Genomic DNA, 17,764 nt, shown 5'->3' with positions numbered 1-17,764 from the left:
TTTATATTAATGGAAAACCTGAAAAGTGAAAGAAGAAAAACATAATTATTATAGTAGACAAACATAATTACTAACGTTGTTTTCTAAATTTTAGAAAATCTCAGTACCACGGAGTGCTCTGAAGTCTATCAGAAAAATAAACAGTATCTTTTTATGTAGTATTTCATTAAGCTTTTACATAATTAAAATGCCACAATAGGTATTACAGTTCTGTATAATGAGCATTTCACCAAATTCCCCTAGTTCTGTGCCCCTCAATCTGGCATATATGCAACTATGACAGGAAGTACTAAAAGCCTTAGATAAGCATGGTGTATCTTTTTTTTTCCCCCACGTATATTTTTTGTTGCTTTTTGTTTTTTTTTCTGTAAAATGTCCCGGTTCTTCCATAACTTATAAACATGATTTATACCGAGGAGATGGGAAAGTGGACGGGGCAAGGTGGACTGACCAGGGATGGGGAAGTGATTCAGGAAGGCCCCAAGGGCCAGTGTCAGGGGCAGGGGTGGGAGCTTCTTCTCCAACGTGGCACACACGATCCAGTTGCTATCCACAGAGCCTTTGGCCTTGGGCAGGTCCAGCTGGTACCCGAAGGAGACGCTGGTGTTCTGCATCCTTGTGCTGGCCTCTAACTCCACACCCACCTGCAGCTGGTCACTGGCTTTGTGGTAGTATGTTGCGTGCATGCCCGCCTGGCCCAACGTTACCGTTGCCAACCAGTTGTTCAATGTGTATTTCCCAGCTAGAGACATGACAGTGCCCTCCTCCCCAGGCTGCTGGTGGTAGACCAGCTCTCTGCCCAGGGCCAGGCAAGGCGTGATGCTCTGGAGGTAGTGGGCTACGAGGATTCCTGAACCCACGAGGACGTCTGGGTTTCCCCAGGGTGACGGCTGTTGTGAGTCAGAGCCCCGATACTCCCCGTCCACCTGCCAGTTCACAAACTTCGACTGCTGGGTCTGGATGGCCATCTTGGACCTGAGACGGGGGCCCAGCTGGTGAATGACCTGAGCGTTGAGACTGCCGCTGTTGTCCATGTCACCCACCAATACAAGGAACGCCTCTGTGGGACTCAGCTGCTTTGTCCCCACATACGTGACCCCGAAGTGGTAGTTGGACTCCCTGATTGTGCTGAGGGCTACTGTGTGGTTCACCTGGAAATGGTTACTCAACCCTTTGTTGACTATGAGCTTGACACCCTCCATCTGAATGGGAAACAGCTCCTTGCACTTCCGGTGGCACTCCCCGAATGTGCCCGGGTTGGGCAGGCAGCCGCAGGCCCCATCCTCAGCGGCCCCTGAGGCGCTGGCAGTTGCAGCCCCGGGGGTCAGTTCCGAACCTCGACTCCTACTGGTGCCGGCGCCCAGGCCGCCTCCCAGCGGCGGTAGCGTGAAGCCCGGCGGCGAGGGCGGAGGTGGCGGCAGCTCCACGAGGGCCGGCGCAGGCGGCGGTGGCGGCCCTGCGGGCGGCGACCTGGCGGCCAGCACGTTCCCCATGGTCTCTGGCAGCGGCGCCTGCTCCCGGCCTGGGCTCCGCTCCCACCCCGTGAGTCACGCGCAACCGAACCCGCTGCCGCCGCCGCCACCACCGTCGCCAGCATGGTGTATCTTTTGGACATGTCCATTTTGGAAGAAACTTTTGTGTTAAAATAAACTAATATATTATAGGCTAGAACATAAAATTCACCAAGAATTTCAAGATAAAAATACTAATGTTTTGCTTGTTTGGGTTATTTCAAACAATAGCTTTGAAATCTATAATTGTTTCACCACCAACCCTTTCTTTACCTCCTTGCATGCTCATTCTCCTGTGTGGCTAGATGCATTTCAGAAAAGTGTTTTGAATATTATTCCAGAGCAAGTATCATTCCAGAAAATAAGTTTACAGTTTGAAATGTTTATTTTTTGTAAGCCATGAATCTTCAGCTTAAGTATCTTCTGACATAAAAGCATTTTCATAATTATAAAAGTTCTGATATTACTCTCCACAGTATTATATCTGATCCTGCAAAGTAGTTCAGATACCAGAGAATACTCTTAAACATTTTGACTTATGCATTTAATTATTTTTAAAATTTATGGAACAAGACATTAAATGAGAAAGAATGGAATGAAAAATGGGTTAAAAGAATGCAAAATTGCAAAAAGAATGCTTTGAATTTAAATATTTCCAAAAATTTGATTTTCTGAGAAAATATATTAAAAATCATATCTAATTACCTTCAGGGTGGCATATATCTTTTTTTATAATGACTTAGCACCCCTGTATTGGGGACTGATGGCTAACTTGGTGAAAAATGAGATTCAGACATCTATTTCTTAAAATATCTTTTTAATACAGATATATTAATAGTAGCATTTCTATAAATTCTAGAGTTACTTAATAGGAATTTATTAATATAGACTTATGTGTACACATGTTTTATAGAACATCATATGATCCTTCAATTCTTATATCTGAGTTTAAGCTCTTAATTTTTTTTTTTTTTGTAAATTTCCTGCTACTCTATGGAGTGCAGTTTAGAGAATGAGCCAAAATTACATGCATAGTCGTTTACTGGTACATAATTCATCAGCACTGAAATGTAAAAGTGACAGTGAGGGTGATTGTACCATAGAAGTTCATATTTTGACATTGCTATTATATAAAGCTTCTTAATTCTCCTATCTTTTTCTCAGTAATAATATTAATAACACAAAATTTTTCACTTTTTGTAATTTCTAGTATTTCCCTTCAAAAGAGCTTGATGATGGAAGGATATGAGAAAAGAGAATAAATGTCAGAAAAATACCTCTGTCTTGCTTTTTAACAGAGAAATTAAACTTTAAATATTATACTAAGGAAGAACTAGTAGCCACCAAAACACTACTAACTGTTCACATCTGAATGTATTGTAGTATGTTAAGTTCAATGGGGTACTTTTTATTTAATAATGTAGTAAAAGTGTCACTAGAAGGTGGCTAAATTAAACATTTATAGCAAATTGATAAGAAAAATTATATTGTTTGATAATAAAATGTTATTTATATTGTATGATAATAAAACTGCCTGAACTAGTTGCTTACACACTAAAATCTGAAACGTTAGTATAGGGTTTAACTCATCTGAAATAGTGTGTGTGTGCACGCACGTGTATGTGCGTGTGTATGTGTATTTTTTTTCATGGCAAGCACTTAGAATTCTTTGACTACTTTGAGATTATTTAGTGGCCATCTACAGAGTATTTTCTATATCTTCAGCCATTATGTTTGGAGTAGATTACATTCCTTACTCTTGAAGAACTCTGATGGCTAGACATGCAAATACAGCTTGTTTTATAAATGATACTGTAGATTTAGGTACTCAAAACTATGGGGACACAATTGAAAAGAGAAACCAAGCTAGGTTGAAGTCCAGAAAAGCTTCACAGATGAGGAACATATTAGTCTGCTATTAAAGAATAATTGAGATTTTGTTGGAAGGAAGAATGATTTGGATAGAAGCAACATGATGTATAGGAAGAGGAACTGTAAAAGAACAAGTGGAACAGCTGGTATATTTAGATGTACTTTGGAATGTGGGGTTGGGTACTAGAGGAGGATAAAATCAAAAGGGTTTGTTGGAGCCATAGCATGTGGGAAGTCTTGTATAACCTGAAGAAATTAAAATTTTATTCTGAATGCAGAAGATTTTTGACATGGAAGGTCCGTGTTGTATTTGAGAAAGGCCATTATCAGCAATGTGAAGGATCTGTTTGGGGAACAGATTAATTTTAAAGTCATAATGGGTAATTATCTTTTATGTAGAATTTGGATAAAGTCTAGGAAAATAAATAAATCCATTCAGATGTTTCTTGAAGTCAGGTGAAATAATCAGCTACTTTCTCATTTATTCCTTAGAATGGCTACATTTTATTTGATTGCTATTTTCAAGGGAGTCCTATATTATTCCTTTTCTGCTTATGAATGTATCTGAATCCTTTTTGGTTATAAATATCAGTGGTTATGTTTCTGAGTAATAAATGTCATGCTTTGCCTTTCTTGGTGTCAATGTTGTTAGCATTATGAACATTATCTCTTAATGCTTGCATTTCTTCAATATTGATTCCATTAACTTTCTCTAGCTCAGTCATTTTTGGCTTTAAATATTCAATCTCCTTTAACCAAATGGATTACTACTGAAAACCACTAGAATTAGTTGATCAACTTAACGATGTGTTGATCTGTAAGGATTGAAACCTCGGTAATTTTAGTATGCCAGTAATGCACAGTACAGCATACTTACCAATAAGAACATCAAACATTCATTGATTGCCATTGTATGTGCTAGGCATTGTAAGTGTTTATATATATGAACTCATTTAATACTTGCAATACTCTGAAATAAGACTGCCTGTGTTCAAGTTCTGGCTTCACCACCTTGTACTTTTGGTGTCTTCAACTATAAAATGAGGATAGGAATAGTGCCTATCCCATAGGATTTAATGAGAGAATCATATTTAAAGCCCTTTTATAATGGCTGGGTCAGAAATGTGAGCACAGAAATATGTGAGCTGTTACTATCTTTTAAGCTCTATTATAAAATATGATATATGGATAATATGAGAGCAAGTTTTAAATAAGCATCTGAACTTCCAAACATAAATGGGATTGAACTTCAAAGTGGTCATTTTGGGAGATTATACATTAATTTCAGTGGTACCTTCATTTTTCAATGACTACACATTTTTCTACCTCATGATTAAATTTACAGCTAAGGGGAATGCTCCTGTAGAAGAAAACAACTATATTTCATAGTTACATATTTTTAATTTTTTAAACTAAAAATGTACTGCTTTGCTCGATCAACTGCATTATCAAACTTGATATGAACAATTTTTTTTCCTTTTTCTTTTTAATTTGTATGCTATTTTCAAAGGTACACTGGAATTAGAGAGCAGGTTGTTATTTAAAATGTGAACTTTGTATAAATGTGTTCTGTATTTGCTGATTGCAAATGGTCCTTAAAAGTAGATAAAGTCTACTTGGTGGTAGGCTTTTGTTGGCAAGTAATTTGTTTTTATGTATTTCTGAGATTTTAGATTGAAATACTGAAAGCTTCCATAGTCTTTTATTTCCTAGTTTAAATTTCTTATATTTACTTATAACCAAACCTTTTATATTTTTGTTTAGTTTTTGTTTGACACATATTAAACTCCTTCTACCATACAGGGAAATAACTTTTATTTTTATAGGAATGTTTAACAGCCATTAGGTGTTTAGTTCTTTTTATCAGAGGATATTATACTATTCTCAGTTGTCTTTACAGTTTTCATGCTAGCAAAGGAGTTGGTTACTCTGCTCATTTTGTTGGCAACTGTTTTATAGTCACATCATTGAAGTCCAAAGGAAAATGCTTTCAGCATTGTGTGAAATATGATTTTCAACCACGTAAGGCAGGTAAAAGTAAATATTTTTATAACTCACTTGTTATGACAGAATTCTTAACTATCCTTTTATGACCTCTGTAGTATTCTCTTTCACTGGCTTTCCTATGCTTTTAATGGTTTTCTCTTATCCTTGTTTGCATTTTCTTTTTACTTTTATGTCTGATTTTTGTCTTCTATAAGATCAGTGCTTTGATCTCTTGTGGTGTATTTCTCTTACATTCTCTCATTATCTCAGTCTGATCTGTTCTATGGCATTCTTTCAATAGATACTTATTATTTACTGAGTATTGGACACCATTGTAGGCACTAGGGAGTTATAAATCTTTGCCTCTTTTTTAAAAAAGTTAAATGTTAAACCCCCAGATTAAGCAATGCACAGATACTTTTCTTGTGGGAGATTCACCTAATCCTGGTAGTTCTGAATCTTGTTTCCTAAGATTGGAGGTTTTGTTAATTTCTGATGCTTTAATAATGCTGGCTTCAAGGAGTGGAATGTTGCTGTACTGTTAGTTTTGGCTCATGAAATGTGTCTTTACTTAATATCCCAAATAATAGCAAAAACAAGGTCAAAACACATTTTAAAAACTGCTGTAAAGAGAAAATGCAGAGAAATGTGCAACTGTATAATTAGAATTATAAGAGATAATTCATTCATAATCAGGTGGCATTTTCTAGAGAGATTTTCCTGCCTGTGTACCGGACTCCATCTTTGTGTCAGAGTAACAAGCCAACTGAAAGTCGAGATGAAAGAAAACAAGGACAGAGTGCGTAGGCGTTCCCGTCACACACGTTTAAGGCTTTTTTCCCCTTCCAGGTTCAGGGTTCTTTCTTGGGTATATGACAATGAGATTGTCAATGCTTTTTAGGGCACACTGCCTCCTCCTAACAGAAATATCACCTTACCCTTTGTGATTAATGGTACAATCATAATAGATATGATGAATCCAAATGTGGTGAGGGAGAGGTCTTTATATCTTTTTCATATCTTTTTTGTTTTCTTGTTGCTTATGATCTGATGTGTGTCTTGTCATATACAGAAAAAAAATATTTTGGGTGGTATTTTCAAAAATTTGTTTAGATTTTGCATGATTCTAATGAAAATATTTGTTTTATATTTAATGTCAGTAATTGTAGTTTCTATTAAAGAATATCAATTTAACAATAATTCATCAATATATACTTAGAAAATAGTTTAAAAAGCAGTGACCTGAATAAATATATTCATTCATTATAATGGTGTATTCTTTCTTTTTTAATACAAATTGATTAATACCAATCACATTGCCTTTGCTCTGGAAATTCTGTTTTATTAAAACTAAGATGAGACCAAGATAGTTTGCTAAAATTGCCAAATTATTTTGAATTTCAGTGGAATTGATTATAAGTACAGATTGTTGGTATTATGATTTTTCATGTTAGGATTGTGTGTTTTTAACAAATATTTAGGTAACTTTCTCATCAGACAGTTTTAGGAAACAGTGGTTTAAAGAATATACATGCAAACAATTAGAGTGAAGTTATAACCAAATGAAATTGTCATTAACCAATAAAAAGCGCTTTAACCCATTTGTTTTCACTTTTTCTATTTTGTGTTTTCTTCACTGTTTACTTGTGGAAAACACATTCTCCTTTGTAAAGCTCTCAATATGCAATGATTCTAAGGGGTCTAGTTAGGAGCAGGGCCAGAGAATGATGTGGATTTTAAAAAGTCTTCTGTGAAGATTCTCACAAACCTGGAAAAGTCATAAGTATTTGCTTTTATTGTGCTTCATTATTCAAAATAAATTTATTCTCTTATTTCTTCCTTTCTTTAATTTCCCACAGATGCCCTAGCTAAGTTGTTGTTATCCTTCCTAATAAGAGATTTACTGGCCTTTCAAAAAGAAATCTTTACATTAAAACTTTTGCTTTCCCAGCTGCACCACTTACCAGCTGTTAGAACTTGTGAAAATGGATATAAACCATTAGCATGTTATCTAATGGTAATATGTGCTCTAGACATATTAGCTACTATTGATATCATCTGTACTTTTTTATCTTCAATTTATTTCCATATCTTCAATTTGTAATATATATCTTGTGGATTCTTAATATGGAACTTTATTTTTTCCTTATTTCTGGTTGTGTCCTTCTTTTATAAATTTCTTTTTGAGTCTCAAACTAAATGCAGACTTCACTATATATACATAATATCACTATGCACAGGTAGTTTCCAAGTTTATTTTTATTTTCTTTAGTCAATGTATATCAGGTCAAAAGTTAGGCTTTTTTTTTAACCATTGAAAAACTCACTTGTGTCTGTTATCTGTAGAGTACAGTTTGATGTATCAAGGAAAGAGAAAAGTTACTTTTCTTATAAATAAGTACTATGGTCTTAACTGAGATCAGTTCATTAATTCATCAGTGCATTCATTTAGTTTTATCATATATTATTGTTACAACCAAAAGCAAACCTTGATAAACTCCAAATCTGATTAATTTTTCTGTATTAATGATCTTAAGTTAATGGTACCCTTACCCATCTAAGTGAAAATTGGAATCCATCTTAGACTCCCCTGTTATATGTTAACACTTCCTATCATTTCTGTTAGTTAATTCCCATCCTCATTTTAAAATTACTAATGCCTTTTTCTTAGTTCAGCAGCTTATGGTGTCTTACCCAAACCTTTGCAGTGGTTTTTCAGTTTTATCTTTGTCCACACTTGCCTACCTATCTCACCTCCAAATTGCTGCCAGCTATTTTCCTTAACTATGAAGCTGATCGTTTAACTTTCCGGCTCAAAATTATTTAGTTATACCACGTTATGCAAAAAAACAAAGGCCAGTTTCCTAAAGGTCTGTTTACAATCTGGTCTTTGCCTGTTTTTTTTTTTTTTTTTTTTCCTGCTAAACCTACACACTGAAGAAAGTTTTGTCAAGCATCTGTGCTGTATCATATTAAGATTCCACCTGGAATGTTTTTTTACCCCTGTCTACTGAACAATTCCTTTTCATCCTTCAAGCATAGTCTTATGGTTCATTTTATTCTTTTAGTGAATACTTCTATGATAGTCTTTCTTCTCTATTTGTCTTTCCTTCCCTGTTACTTACAGTAATTACTTTTATTACTCTCAAATCTGTATTTTAGATATTCTCTATTGTTCTCATAACTGTTTCTCTAGTGAAACTTCCTTGAGTGTGTATATGTTGTCTGTCTTTATATATCCATGATCCAAGGTTGGGACAGGGTACTTGGCATAAAGTAGGCTCTTAGTACATTTTTTGAATGAATGAAATACTCTGAAAGGTAAATAATAATCAATTTTAGCATAAATGAACCTCATCATGAGGACATAGTAGATAAAATCATAATAGTAGTTTAGTTAATGGTGTGTTATTTATGGGTGCTGAATACATTGGGAACTTTTCTTCGTAGTTTTCATGTATTATCTGTTTATAATATTCACAAGGAATCCACAAAGTAGGCATTATTATTCCCCTTTTTCAGGGAGATGAAAATAGGTTCGGAGATGCTAAGTAATTTGCCAAAAGCCATAGAGCTAGTAATTTGGGAACCCAATTCATGTCTTTAGGAAGTAAAATTTATCCTGCCCAGTACATTAAGTTATCTGAAGTAGTAAGAACTCAGTAAGTATTATTTGAATGAGTACTTTTTTTATCGTAAGTACACCAATAAGTATAATAATATATCTAGTATTTATCTTAAAATTGTCTTTGGGCAGGAAATCTTTGCCTATATATGGGTATTTATTTGTGTCTCTTCTCTTTAGAAATGTAAAGTTTTTACACATTTTACTCCAGAATATAAAGATTGTGTCTTCTGTGTTATGTAGATAGCATTCTTGTTGGATAGTTTCAAACTCAGTGAAGGTAATATGTGCAAACTAATTCTTATACATGTAAAATTCTGTAAGATTTTCCTTAAATTTATTTGAAGCTCTTTTTTATGGTTTCTTCTTGATAATTTTGTAATATTTAGAAACAATGGTTAAATGACTACTTTAAAGATTTTCTCTTCTAATTTTAATCAGGGCTAACATATATGTCAGTTTCGAATCAAGTGAAAGACTTAGTTTGCAATAAATTAATGATTACCTGGAATGAAAAACCTTAAAAGAGGATGTGCATTTTAGACAGTTAAATGTCTTGACCTTTACACTGTTGTTTTGTATTACTGACTTTTTTTAGTTCTTTAACACACTATTTTTTTCTTTTTCTTTTTCTTTCTGTTTTTTTTTTTTTTTTTTTTTTTTTTTTTTTTTGAGACAGAGTCTTGCTCTGTTGCCCAGGCTGGAGTGCAGTGGTGCAATCTTGGCTCACTGCAACCTCTGCCTCCCAGGTTCAAGTGATTCTTGTGCCTCAGCCTCCCGAGTAGCTGGGATTACAGGCAGATGCCACCACGCCTGGCTAATTTTTGTATTTTTAGTAGAGACGGGATTTCACCATGTTGGCCAGGCTGGTCTCAAACTTCTGACGTCAGTTGATCTGCGCACCTTGGCCTCCCAAAGTGCTGGGATTACAGGCATGAGCCACCGTGCCCTGCCTATTTTTATTTTCTAAATTGAAATGAAAAAAATTGAATTTTGCTCAAAGTATTTTAGATACCTTGAAATGACTAATATTTTAGTGATTAAGGATTATTATAACTTTTTATTTCTCAAAATATATATGAAATAATTGAATAGTGCATTGAAGTAATCTGTAGAACAAAGTTTGTGTTTTATATTTTGGTAGGAGGGAGAAACCAGTTAATTTTCCCCCCTTAACTTCAGAAAGCATACTTGTTCAAATGTTTATAAATCATTTGTATTTTTCTATACTTTAGAAAAAAATATTTCTATATTCTCTATTTTAGGATATTAACTCTCAAGAGACTAAAAGTTGTTTCAGAAATCAAACCATCCGTATTAAAATAGGTACTTAAAATGCTATTTGACAGCAGTAACTATAAAATGGGCACTTAATATGAACTCATTTATTGATTCTTAATAAACACACATTATTAAGTTATTAAATATATAATTATCACTGGATTTACTAAATCTTAATTGTGAGATTGAAACTACCTAAATCATATTATAAATGCTAAAATGTTGTTTCTTTGACAGATCTTTCCTGACCATGTAATCCAAAGTAGAATCCTACTTTATTCTTTTTCAGTTTATACTGTTCTTTTTCTCTTCACTGTAACCACCATGATTTATAATTCTACATTTGTTTAATTGTGTCATATATATTTCTTTTATAGCTCATAACTTCTAGGAGAACTGGTTAGCCTTGGGTATCTGCAGTGCCTGGCACAATGTAAATTTTAAATGAATGAACACAAATGAATTATATTTCCACAATTTTGAATCTTGGTATAGTGGAAAGAATATTACTCTGGAGGTCAAGGGGCTGTACTTCTTGTCTTCTCCATGAATATTCTTTATGTGCCACTTCTACCATCTGTGAAATGAGGGATGGGAGGGGGAACTTGAGGAAGTGGTATTAGATGATCATTAATAGTCCTGTCAGCATATTATTGTAGGGTTTTATGAATATTATAATTGCATTTTAGATCATAATAACCAAACATTACATATTGATATATTTAATTTTTTTATTTAAGTGGTACATGATCAGCATTGTCCACATTTACAATCGATGGAGAAACAGTGAAATTCAGTGTTATGTTAATGGACAACTGGTATCTTATGGTGATATGGCTTGGCATGTTAACACAAATGACGTAAGTCTTTATTTTTCTGTCTGTGTTTTAATTTGAGAGTATGATCTATCATTACAAAATGAATTGAATAATAAAATAGTTTGGTAGAAACTTAAAACTTTGGAAGTTTATTCTTTTTATTAAACAAATCTTTCACTGTTAAATTTAATATAAGAAAATTGCTAAAAGACATGATTAGTGATACAAAAACAGGAACATTTGGCCAAAGTTTTAAGTTTTTTAGATAAAAAACCGCGAATCCTGTATTCTATTTATTCCAGCATCAAGCACTAAAAAATGTGGTTTACCCCTTATTTAGATATAGAAAGAAGACCCTAAACAGAAGTGTAACATATAGTCACTATTATTAATTACATAGTGATAAATGCTATGGAGAAAATAAATTGGGGATACAGAAAGTGTAGTTGTAGGGAAGGGAGGAGCTGGATGGTCCAGAGATGATTTTAGTAGGAAGAGTTGAACAAGCAAGGTATGTGGGGAACTTCTTCTATCCAGTGGGAACAGTGAGTGCAAAGGCTTTGAGGCAGAATAGGAAAGTTCAAGGAAAAGGCAATTTGTCTGGAGCAGAGGTAGGTAGAAGCAGAATAATATTAAGAGATAAGGTTAGGCAGAAATCATTTTGGCCTTCATAAGCAAACATAAGGCCTGGGCTTTTGCATCTTACTCAGCTTAAAAATCCTTGGAAGGTTTTCAGCAGACAAGTGATGTGTGCTTATATTTTAAAAGCATCAGTCTGCCTGCAGTATTGAGAATATTTTGAAGGGAAATTACAGAAGCAGGAAAATCACTTAAATGGCTTATTGCAATAAAACAAAGAGATTATATTAGTTTCTACCAGTATGTTAGCAGTGGAAGAAGTGACACAGTTGGATTCTAGATAGTGAAAAACTCGAATTAAAACCTCAAGGGTCCTTACGGTTTCTCTACTTTGGGCTTTCTATTGTCTACATTCTGGCCTGTCAGAGCCAAAGTAAAAGGTTTGTTTTAATGCTGAAAGTACCTGCAAGCTCAATAATATACAACCCTTCACGCTTACCTGGTTTTATAAGAACTTACCTCTTAAATACAATTCATTTTTCAGTTTTGTTTGCATGTCTATAGGCTTTAATCTCCCAAAGGGCAGGGATTTGCTTATCCTGTTTTGTATTCTTTTAACCAGCACTGTGTGTATGGTCCATAGGTTGTCCCCTAGATCGGGGCTTGGCAGACTACACCCTATGAACCAAATCTGACCCTCCCGCTGTTTCTGGTTTTGTGTAAGCTGGGGGCAAAGACTCTTGGCTTTTAATTTTTAAAGGTTTTTTGTTTGTTTGTTTTTTTCTTGAGACACAAACAAAATCAAAGAAGAATGGGACAGCAACCAGGTGTGGCAAGCAAAGTTTAAAATACTTTCTGTCTGTCCCTTTGTAGAAAAAGTTGCTTTTCCCTGCCATAGAAACTCATGGTTGTGCCACAACCAATTAATATTTAATGGAATGTTGTTTTCAGAATTAGAATACACAGATGAAATTCTGCTTTTTATCTTCTCTCCAGAGGAGATCTTCTCTCCAGAGTCTTTTTATTATAGAGTGGAAGAAATCCCAGTGGTCTTCTTGACTCATTCAATGATAAGACAGTATCTTGGAAAGAAAAGACTTAGTTTTTTGGTTATTTATAATAGTGCCCTAAGAAGTGGGGAATTCTAGATAATAACACATATATACATACTTTATGCAGTTAAAGTTTAAGTTCCTATACTTCTAATTAAAGATTGGGTATTTAATGACGACAGTTCTTTTTGCCTTTGTACGCATTCACAATTTTTTTTTGTTACTTTATTGAAGTACCAAAAGTACTTCTTACATATATAATTCTTGCTTATTCATTCTAAGGTGTGAAATAGCCTTTGGGGATAGGGGAAGGGAACTGAGCCATGACTGCTTTCCCTGGTTTGGGTGAGTGGGGTGTAAGAAGTAGAGGCTGGAAAGATCTTGTTAAGCTTTTGGCTTCTTCAGTGCTGAATTCCTCAATGTGGAGGGCACTGTACCATCTGCTTTAAGCAGCAGATTTTAGTGTTATTGTTTATTTGATTCTGTGTAGTTCCTACTCATATATGAGAGGGGATTTATTTTCTTTGTGTCTTTTACTAAATACGGAGGAATAGAGGAATAGATTCATAATTTCAAAAATGAAGTAGAATAAAAAAATTAGACCCTATGTGTTCACGATTACATTTTGGAATAGTCATTCCCTTGATTCAGATCAATCTCTCTCTATATGGATAATTATACATCATTACAGTTTTAAATTATTTTAATGTTTGTAAATAATTATAAGCTCTTTTGTCTTTAACTATAATATTTGAAAAGTGGTAAGTCAGAAGATTGAGTAGATGGCTACTGTTTGCTTAAACATAAGTGTAAAAAATGTAATTGATCATTTTTCCCAAAAAACTTGGCTGGCATTTATTATTTAAATAATAAAGTCTTAATTGATGCTCTCCTCTATTATTATTGTTATATTTTAAAATATTCATAAAGGTTGATTTAAGGATTTAAACCTTTTCGTCATTAAAAATGATGCTTTTTTAATGACTTTTATAAATAGAGCTATGACAAGTGCTTTCTTGGATCATCAGAAACTGCTGATGCAAATAGGGTATTCTGTGGTCAACTTGGTGCCGTGTATGTGTTCAGTGAAGCACTCAACCCAGCACAGATATTTGCAATTCATCAGTTAGGACCTAGATATAAGGTAGTAATAACTGCAATTTTATAAATTCTATGGAGCATTTCAGATGTAAAATGTGATGTAATATAATTTTTAGTGAAAATCTTTCTTTAATACAGTTTAAGAGTCATTTCTATTTTTTGGATTGTAGTCAGTTTTTATTATGTGTTTCTTTTTGGTTCAAAGATGCTTTTTTCTCAACTGTTTTCTCTTTATAAACTTTTTTATTCTTCAGAATATTTTCTAATATTGATAGCATGCCTTTTGTTAACAGTTCTGAAATAATAAATCTTATAAAACTATTTTGCTTAATGTAGTATTTATAATACAAAAATTTGAAATATATATATTACATAGTAAACATAATAAAGAACTTGTTAATATTACTGGTAACTTGGAAAGAAGAGTTAAAGATTTAGAAGGAATCTAAGATAATATACTTCATGGGCCTAAAATTATTTAATTTTAGTTTATATTTTTGCTTTAATTGCAGTGAGGAAGTAGGTACAGTAGTGAGTAAACTAATTTAGCAAAACTAATTATTTAATGTAATTTATAATATTCTTTCTGTTTTTTAAACTTTAAGAACAAAGACTCTAGGTAAGATATAGCATGCACATATATGAGTTAGTTTTAAATGTGCAGTACACCTGGATAGGGGAATATATAAAGGTTCTGTCTAAATCACATTGGGAATTGTGAAGTCTCAAACTACTTGGAGCTGAAAGAGAATTACACATTATAGTCAAAGTGTTTATAATTCTGAAGGAGTACTTGTCTTTTATGGAAGTGTGGTTTATTTATTGAACTCAATTTAAATAATTAATGTGAAGATTGTGTTATGGAAAGGAAAAATATTTTAAAAAATTCCCTCTTTGGCCTTTGTATTTTTGCATTGGTATTTCTCTTTTAGTTTTTATGTCATACACACACACACACACACACACACACACACACACACACATAGAGAGAGAGAGAGTGAAAGAGAGAGAGAGAGAGAGGAAAGTTTGAATTTACCCATATTAAAAGATCTTTTTTTCTCAGTGACTTTAATAACCATAATAATATTGAAGAATAATAATGCTATGATTTTTATGTCAAGGTAACAATACTTGCTATCATATATTTTCCGTATCATTTTTGTTTTTGTCTTACTAGCTCTAGAAATGAATTTGTGCTTGTCCAGCTATTTCTTCTTTCATGGGTCTTTGTGTTGGGTTTGCATCCTGGTTCTGCCATTGTTGATCTTGCATAGGAATATTTTTGTAATTCACATTTTTTATTAATATGCTGCTTGCTTTTCTTTCCTACTTCTTTGAGTTGTTTCATAAAATACTTGCAGTGTCTTTTTAAGCCCTAATAGAATGATATTAAATAGAGTGACAAGCAAACAAATAAAATATAAAAAGGTAGAATATCAAGAAAATACATATCCAATATGATTGCTAATGTGAAATTTCAGAATTGATGGGAGCTTCCTGGCAACATCAAGGAAAAAGGCTGAATATAAGCGATTTTGTAATTCTATTCACAAAGAAGCAAACTTTGTCCTGAACAGCTTTGCAAACTCTGTAGTTTATAGTATTCTTTTCACACGCCTTTCTCGTCATTCTTTTTAACAACAGTGATAATGAGCAGTAACCTGGTCATCATGTGTGCACAGCTCATGTGACGTAGAGTATTCTTAGTATCCTAACACACAATAGAGTACCTAAAGCCAGAACTTTTAAGAGATATACCTGTAAGTTTGGGCATTACATCAGATAGTATTTTATTAAGTTTTGAAAGTTCTCAGCTTACTGCACCCTTGTTGTTAGTGGGGGTTGATGATAAATCCACAGGTACATGCATTTTCTCAATTTGTAAAATTTTTTTTGAATGTATGTAATTTTTATTTGTTAACTATATCTCAACAAAGTTGGAAAAAATGAAAGAGAAGTGAAGGAGCAGGAAGAGCAAGATGGAGAGGGAGAAAATCCAATAAAGAATCCACAATGTAGGTTGCAGCTGTGAGGATGCCTCTCAGAGCTGAAGGGAAAAAAAAGCACACACACACCAGCTGCCATCCGCCACTGCCTGAGAGCTGTCCCTAGGAGTATTAACTCCCTTGTGTTTCTTCTCAGCTGTGCCTGCCTGTATCTGGGGCTGAAAAGGGCTTCTGTTTCTTACCAAAAAAAAAAAAAAAAAAAAAAAAAGAAGAAGAAGAAGAAAGAAAGAAAAAATCCTAAGGCAGAAAAACAGAGAGAGGAACAGAGGGTGATTGAGGTGGGGTACAGGCGGCATGCACACAGATTCTTCACCACAGCCATACTTAAAGTCAGAAGTGGGCCCAGGAGAAGAATGGAGGACATGGAAAGCATTTGCATTGGTTCACCTTCACATGGCTTGGATCTACAGAGGCTACCTGATAAACTTTGTCACCTATTCAAAGAGGTGGCCAGCATAATCCCTAACAAACACACAGTAAGTAGTAGGACAAGCAAACATCCCACTGCACAGCTAGTACCAAGGTCAACACTAGACTTTGTCCTCTCCCCCTTCACTCCCCGCTTTCTTCCCTCAGCCAGACCTTTAGCTGCTCTGGGAGCTTGCCAGATTAGATGACCCTGCCTTTCACCTCTTAGGGTCTGAGTACCTTTGGTGGCTCTGGTTAGTTGCTGCAGTTGCATGTTGACTATTGTCACTGATGATGGGAGCACCAAGAGGTGATCCCACTGAACACAAGTTCTAGATTATGCCTCCCTGTCCCTGCTCCCTGTCCCTGCTCCCTGTAACACCATCTCTAGCTACTCATGATGATTGTGGTTATTTCTCCTGGCTGCTCACTCCTTTCTTTGAGGGTTGCCCTACCAGCATGAGGATCCCAAAGTGACCAGAGTTGTAATTGTAGCTTCAGGTTGGTTGATTGCTTACCCTGTCCTTGGAATCTGAGACCTCTGATCCAGCAAAACCTAAAATAGTGGAGCTGGGACTCGTAAATTCTGCAAGTGGACTACTAAGAGTTTTAATAAAGGACACCAATTGTATTTCCACTCTTTGTTCCCAGACCCATGTTGTTGGCTATTAGAGACCAGCTATAGGAGACCACATAATGTTATTGAATATTTACTGTATATAGACTATTTTGGAGAACAGAGCTACCTTTGTAAGTGTATCATCCTGAACTGGTTTTTTAGCTGAGCCTTTAATAAGTTACTTAATATGGATTATGGTAGAAAAAATGAGTCCCACAGTCACATGCCCTCTGTCACACTTCTACTGCTGAATAAAATGAGTCCCTGAGTCCAAGATGATGTTATTCAGGATCCCATGTCAGTAAAAGTAGATAAATTTGTAAATATTATAAGTACAATTGCACCATGACAGGCATCAGCAAAATTTTTTTATATTAAAAAGCTTTTTTTTTTTTTTTTTTTTTTAGAAATTCAGAGAACATAGAGAAGGAGGAATGCAAATGATCGGGTTGTGTTTTGACAGAAAAGCTGAGTAGTTCACACATTATAGTCACAATTATCTTAGTAAAGTCACTCTCTGTGAGAGATGGGGTAGAGGGCTACAGTGGAATTTTTAAGGTGTAGAGAATATAATAACTAATGGACATTTGGATAAATCACAAATGGAGATTACTTAGTGTTGTATAATAACATAGTATTTATATTTATTGTCTTAAGTTATATGGAACTTTCTTTCATTGTAATGGTCAGACAAAATTTATGATTCTGAGTTTAGTGTAGGTAGCATGTTAACATATGGGCTTCAAAGTTAATAAAATAAGTTAATTCTACCTTCAAAGAATGTCATCAAACTATATATTCAATAGAACCTGTCACAAATGATTTTGACTTGTTGGTCACTGTAGTGCTAGGTAAATTTTTTTCTGTTGAATATTTGGTTTTGAGCATTGCAGCTTATCAGTAAGT

At 34.5% G+C, this 17,764-nt stretch overlaps 1 protein-coding gene across 1 annotated transcript; it reads right to left on the bottom strand.

The window, feature by feature from the left end:
• Position 1: 1 nt before the first annotated feature.
• On the bottom strand, positions 2 to 8,695 carry LOC100979003 (mitochondrial import receptor subunit TOM40 homolog). The gene is made up of 2 exons (XM_055108557.2): positions 413 to 8,695; positions 2 to 18 (listed from the first exon to the last, which is right to left on the bottom strand). Exons 1-2 carry the CDS (start codon positions 1,491 to 1,493, stop codon positions 2 to 4), a joined length of 1,098 nt encoding a protein of 365 aa, XP_054964532.2. The 5' UTR covers positions 1,494 to 8,695.
• Positions 8,696 to 17,764: the final 9,069 nt, after the last annotated feature.

This window comes from Pan paniscus, chromosome 13 (assembly GCF_029289425.2).
Source record: "Pan paniscus chromosome 13, NHGRI_mPanPan1-v2.0_pri, whole genome shotgun sequence".
NCBI lineage: Eukaryota > Metazoa > Chordata > Mammalia > Primates > Hominidae > Pan > Pan paniscus.
This window is presented reverse-complemented; position numbering and strand designations above follow the sequence as displayed.